This window comes from Miscanthus floridulus, chromosome 7 (assembly GCF_019320115.1).
Source record: "Miscanthus floridulus cultivar M001 chromosome 7, ASM1932011v1, whole genome shotgun sequence".
Taxonomy (NCBI): Eukaryota; Viridiplantae; Streptophyta; class Magnoliopsida; order Poales; family Poaceae; genus Miscanthus; species Miscanthus floridulus.
In genome coordinates, this window is record NC_089586.1 from 18,538,132 (window position 1) to 18,544,287 (window position 6,156).

The window sequence follows — 6,156 nt, forward strand, 5'->3', positions numbered from 1 at the left end:
CGGTGCTTAACAACTTTTAAATAATCTTGTGGACCAAAGTTGTTTAGGGCTTGTTTGGAAAAGTATGAAGAGAGTGCTTAAAAATGCCTGATAGCAAATAAAGAGCGAATGGCTTGTTTAATTGATTAAGCATGAAAAACAATTTTTATAAGCAAAAATAAAATATAACTTGTAATTGGTACTTCGATAAATTTGAAGTGTGAGTTTAGTAGATGAAAATGCAACTGTTGATTTGGTGAATATGTGTTGTTCCATGGTATTTCTGATAGCTCAAAGATCAAATTTTGTTAAGACGGAAACGCTTGAAATTATGTTTAAAAGTATCATTCGTGGCGAGTTATATTGAACTAACTTGTTAAGTAGTTCTCAGATGTTTTGTTTCTACAAGTTAGTATGATTGGTGGACTAGTGTATGAAATGCCTAGTGGTTGAACTTAATTCGGTTTAGGCATATTAAAATTTTTAGCAAAAGTGCTAGTAGATGTTAGTTCAAACTAAAACCTTTAATTTTCTATGTTTAGAAAGGTAGTAGACATTGCTGTTTTGGCAATTAAATTCTAGCTAAATTTCTTAAACACTAGCTTTATATTCTTCTACCATTAGTTGCGTCATGGTGAGTACTTTGGCGTGGAGTGGTTCGTAGGATGGTCTAACGTGGCGGGGTTACCCCAAGAATTGCTCGAAATTACTTAGAACACACGAAGAACCACGTTCGGTGCTCTGTTCGTGAACCGGCACGCTGCGCGACGAACTCATCTTGGCCTTCTCGTATCTTTTTCCCTAGTCACTCTTTGGTCACACCGAGTGCTTCTCTAGCTAGCTGGTGGCGTGGACTTTGGATTAGTGAGGTTGGTCGAACCTTAACCGCACTGTTTGGTAGCCTTGGCGTTGCTTTAAAAAGCATGCACGACACTGGTTTCGACCGTTCAGCCCTGTGGCCGCGGTCACCACGCCCACCATGTTGCGCCGTTGCGTTCAGGCGCCCCTCATGCATGTGTCGCGCCAACCTTTTCTGTTGCCCTACGGTCGCCTCATGGGCACACCATTGCTGTTGGCCAGCCCGTCTGAGCGTGGCCGCTGCTGTGGGGTGGTGTGTGCGCGCTGCTGGCGGGGCTAAGCGTAGCCAGGCCGATGCCATGATTGTAGCCACTGGGTCAACATGGCTCTTGCCTTGCCACCCAATCCAACTACCCGAGCAATTACTCTGTAGTAACTGCCACCCTCTGCTGTCCCATCGAGCTACTGCCTTGTCGGGGGGTCAATGCTCTTCCCACGCGCTCGCCATTCTGCTTCCGCCGCCCGCTCTCGGACAAGGCCAAGTGGTCCTATCTCAACAACTCATGGCATGCTCCCTTAGGGCCTCACCGTGTGGGTGTTCTACTCATTTAACGCAACCTGGGTCGTGGTTGTTTGAGCCGTGAGCCGCTGCCTCGTCCGCCTTGCCGCCGACGGAGCGCACCGTGGCATAAGCCTGCGCACGCGATTCATGACATCCCATTTCGATTCAGTGTTCCTGTAGCTAGGATTGGAGGTAGGCTAGCTTGTTGACCCGTGCGAGCCCCTCAATTCACTCTGGTTGGCTAGGTTCAGAAATTTTTCGAGCCGCCGGTCATCTCGCCTGGAGCAAAGCATGATTTGGGGGTAAGTCCTAAGCCATCGATAAAGGTTCAATTGATGGTGTTTTAGAGCTTGTCTTGACCCCCTTGGACTAGTGCTCATATTCTTTTGGTCAGGGCGCTTGTCGGTGGCATGGTGGCACGCTGTGTCTATCTCGGAGCACCGCCACCATGATCACGCACGTGTGGCTAGGTCACCTCGGCCCTCTCCTGCATCCGCCGCCACCACAGCACGGACCGCGGTGAGCCCCTGCTGCTTCCCTGCCACATCTACCTCTCCATTAGTATCCTAGGACGCCGGCGTGCTCACGCCACCATGGCGCTGGGACCATTGTTTATCTCCCAACCGCCGTCCAGGAGTTCGACTTGGCCCCGCGGCGCTCGTCGGCTTGCTCGGTTAACCGGCGCCTCACTCTGTGATCCGGCGTAGGGGTGTAGTGTCGTCTAGAGCCACACCATCATGCGTAGGCCATCGGGGACCAGCTCATTGAGGAGATGAAGTTGTTGGGGGTGCTTGCTGCGAAACGTGTCTCTGGTGAAATAGTGCTCGGGATCGTTGTGTAGAAATTAAATTAGCCAGGGGTCTTTTTACAAAATACGTGGACGTGTGAGCGGACTCCCCGCCTTGGGCCACCTGCGATCAGCACGGTCGCACCCCCGCGTGGTACGCAGTGGGCCGCGGGGCCGATTTGGTGGCCGCTGGCTCCTTTAGTTTTCTAAAGCAATTGCTAATTTTGTTTCGGAAATAAACTTGTAAAATCAATATAAATTTGTGTAGTTGTCCAAAAATTATGAAACCAATTTTGTTAGGCTCCTAAAATCATGATCTATCTATTAGCGTATTTGGTTCATCTAGTTTTAAAATGTTTCCAAGGTTGCTTTAATTATTTTAAAATATTTAATATTGTTAAAATGTGAACTTGTGGGAATTTTTGTGAGAAAATGGTGATAGTGTTGACCCTAAAAATTTTACAGTAAATTCCTAATATTATTAGCTGTTCACTGTAATTTTTTTAGCTCAAGAATAATTAGTTTGCTAGATAGATAATGATGCCCTATTTCAAATAAAGATTAAATCGATAGAATAGAATAAAGAAACACCTTGAAAATGTATAACTAAAACATTGGTTGGGAAATGACACCTTTCTCGATCATGTTGATACGAAGATTAGTACGTTAGTCATTAGAGCTATCTTGTTAGTTCGTAGTATGTACTCTGTGTTAAGAGTTCTTGTTGTCTTGTTAATTAACTGTTGCATGATCTCTGCATCGCATTGCATACCAAAATAGGGACGATGATGGATCGCGGAGTCATCGGGAGTTGCTGGTGAGATGGTACTTTTGGAGATCATGTCACAAAGATGGAATGCTAACTTTTGATTATATTTTACCCAGGCAAGCCCCGGTGCATAACCCCTACTTTTCTACACTTTATATTATGTTTATGCATTAAGTTTTAAGGAGTTGAATGAAACCCACTTGCATATATATATATATATATATATATATATATATATATATATATATATATATATATATATATATATATATATATCCTATGAGTCTTACTAGCATGATAGGATCGTGTAGACTGCTATGCTACAGGACCCCGATAGAAGTCGAGTGATTACATGTCACTTGCGAGAGATAGAAAATATATTATTGTTGTTACTATATTATTATTATCACTTGGAATATATATATGAATGATAAATGGAGACTAGGCATGGATATGGTGTGGGTATTGGTGGGTGTAAGAGGTTGTGTCCTGCGGCCAATAGGGCATAGCTTGGTTACACTGTTTCCCTATCTGTGTCGGTTAAGGACCGACCGTTGCATTGGGTTCTAGGCAGGTCACAAACTTATTATCCTAAATACATACTTGTGTATGGGTGCGGGAAGACTTGTTACACTCTTGTCATGGGTTCTGGCTCTTTCCGAACTGACTTTTAGGGTGGTTTTTGGGTGGAGGTTCAATCACCACACTGAGTTCGGGATTCAGGGGTGGGGGCTTGGAGTCCAAGTTTGGACGGGGACCTAGACCCCATGACAGGAGGGTAGTGGGTTGGTCTTGCTTGTACCTAGGGTACAAGCGGGGCATGTTTTTTAGGGTACCCAGCTGGGCACATTGATTCATGAATCGCCGGCGATCCGGTACAGCTCTTCTATAGTCTAGCAACATAGTAAGAATAGGAAGATAAAAGATGGTAAAATGATTCTGATTGCTTACCACCTGCTTGAAAGTAGCACAAGTGCTTACATAGAATGGTTAGTTAATGAACTAATGATGACTGCTAATAAAATTGAATATAAGGACGCACGCTTAGTAATGCTTTCTGTAGATGCAATAAACCCACAAGCCAGATAGTCATGCATACCCTTAGAGTCTTTTCTTTCCTCCTGTCGGGTAAGTCTTGTTGAGTACAATTGAGTACTCAGGGTTTTCTTTCCCCTATTGCAGGTGATAGGCGGATGCTAGAGCTGACTCTTGTGTGTGGATCCCTCCTGGTGAGCTCAGAGAGGAATCCTTTACGCTGCAATCATAGTTTTCATTTATAACTCTCACTAAATGTTTTACAAATAGAAGTTTTATAATCTATCGTCATAGTTTATATATCAATGCTTCATCATGTCATGACTAGGTATTTATTTCCGCTGTAATTCTATTCACATGTTTATATTCCGCTGTTACATTTAATTGTTCATAACTCTAATAGCGTGATCATATTCCACTAATATAAATAATAAATATTATACTCTGATGTTGTATTAAAGGTGATGTAAGAAATGGTTAATAATGATGTAAGCTTTATTCTCTCATTTGTGATCCTGATGGAAAATGTGGATTTTCAGGTTTTCCCTCGGGGTGGGCCTGATGGAACTGCGTAATTTAGTGTACTCCCTTGAGTACTTAGTGTCTAATGGAAGACAAGTACTTCTAGGAGACATTAGATTAGGCGGTTCTAGCACATCAGGCACAGAGAATGTCTCTGAGTAGATATACCCTTATCAGCCCCCAAGTGATGCCCGACCCCCCACCGTCACCGGGGTCAGGTGTCACTAAAGATAGAGGGAATGATAGCGAAACCGATACGAGAAAATGTTTTCGTATTTCAGAAATATCATTCTTAAGCATATGCATAGGCTAGGGGTAAAAGCGATGTAGCTGCTCGATGTTCCATGCGTTGGCGAAGACCTTGCCAACGATGGTCTTGAGCTTGTAGGTGCCTAGTCGGAGCACCTCCATGATGGCGTATGGTCCCTCCCACGGCGGGGAGAGCTTGTGATGGTTTTTGTTGCTCTGGACAAGGGGGAGCACTAGGTCCCCGATGTTGAAGGCCCGATTCCACACCCGATGGTTGTGGTACCAGCATAGTGCCTGCTGGTACTTGGCCAATCGGAGGAGGGCAACATCGCGCACCTCGTCGAGCTGATCCATGGCGTCCTCGAGGGGTGCCTTGGCTCCCTGCTCGTTGTACGCCCTGACCCTCGGCGCCCCATAGTCGAGGTTGGTCAGGAGGATATCGTCGGAACCATAGACCATGAAGAAGGGTGTGTAGCCGGTGGCCTGGCTGGGGGTCGTCCTCAAGCTCTAGAGCACAGCGAGAAGCTTTGTGACCCAACACCCACCAAACTTGTTCAATCGGTTGAAAATCCTAGGCTTGAGACCTTATAGGACCATGTCATTTGTGCGCTTGACCTACCCGTTCGTATGGGGGTGCGCCACGGCGGCCCAATCAACACGGATGTGGTATTCATCACAGAATCGAAGGAACTTCTTCATGGTGAACTGTGTGCCATTGTCCGTGATAATGGAGTTGGGACTCCAAAGCGATGGATTATGTTGAGGAAGAATAACACGGCCTGCTCGAACTTGATCATGGAGATTGGCCGAGCCTCTATCCACTTTGTAAACTTGTCTACGGCGACGAGCAAGTGTGTGTAGCCCCCGGGTGCTCTTTTGAGAGGTTAGACCATATCGAGCCCCTAGATCGCCATGGCCACATGATGGGGATCATTTAGAGTGCTTGGGCCAGCAGGTGGGTCTACCGAGCATAGTATTGACACCCTTCGTAGGTGCGCACAATTGGCTCAGCATCGGCCACCACAGTTGGCTAGTAGAAGCCCTATCAGAACATGTTTCTGACTAGGGTTCTAGGTATGGCATGATGTCCATAGACCCCACTGTGAATGTCATTCAATAGTTGCCTCCCTTGTTTGACGGGAATGCAACGCTATGTATCCCAGTGTGGCTTTGCTTGTAGAGTTCCTCCTCGATAATGACGAAAGACTTGGCTCAGCGTGCGATCCACCTGGCCTCCATCTTGTCCATCGAGAGCACTTCACGGAGAAGCCAATCAAGGTATGGGGTCCTCCAGTTAGCTAGAGGGTCAGGCTCTGCCACTAGACCTTTGTCAAGCTCTATGACTTCGAGGTTAGAGGGGGCGGGTGGTCGGTCAGCCCCCGAGCCTAGGGCAAGCAGCTTGTCCTCGATCTGTCCTCGATCCTCGTAGCAGACCGAAGGCTTGTGTTTATCACT

At 46.1% G+C, this 6,156-nt stretch overlaps 1 protein-coding gene across 1 annotated transcript; it reads right to left on the bottom strand.

The window, feature by feature from the left end:
* Positions 1-4,761: 4,761 nt before the first annotated feature.
* LOC136465168 (uncharacterized) lies at positions 4,762-5,160 on the bottom strand. The gene has a single exon (XM_066464015.1). It carries the CDS (start codon positions 5,158-5,160, stop codon positions 4,762-4,764), a length of 399 nt encoding a protein of 132 aa, XP_066320112.1.
* Positions 5,161-6,156: the final 996 nt, after the last annotated feature.

Excerpts from the sequence above, each read along its gene's own strand:
- LOC136465168 (XM_066464015.1), bottom strand. The coding sequence starts at position 5,160 with ATGGTCTATGGTTCCGACGATATCCTCCTGACCAACCTCGACTATGGG.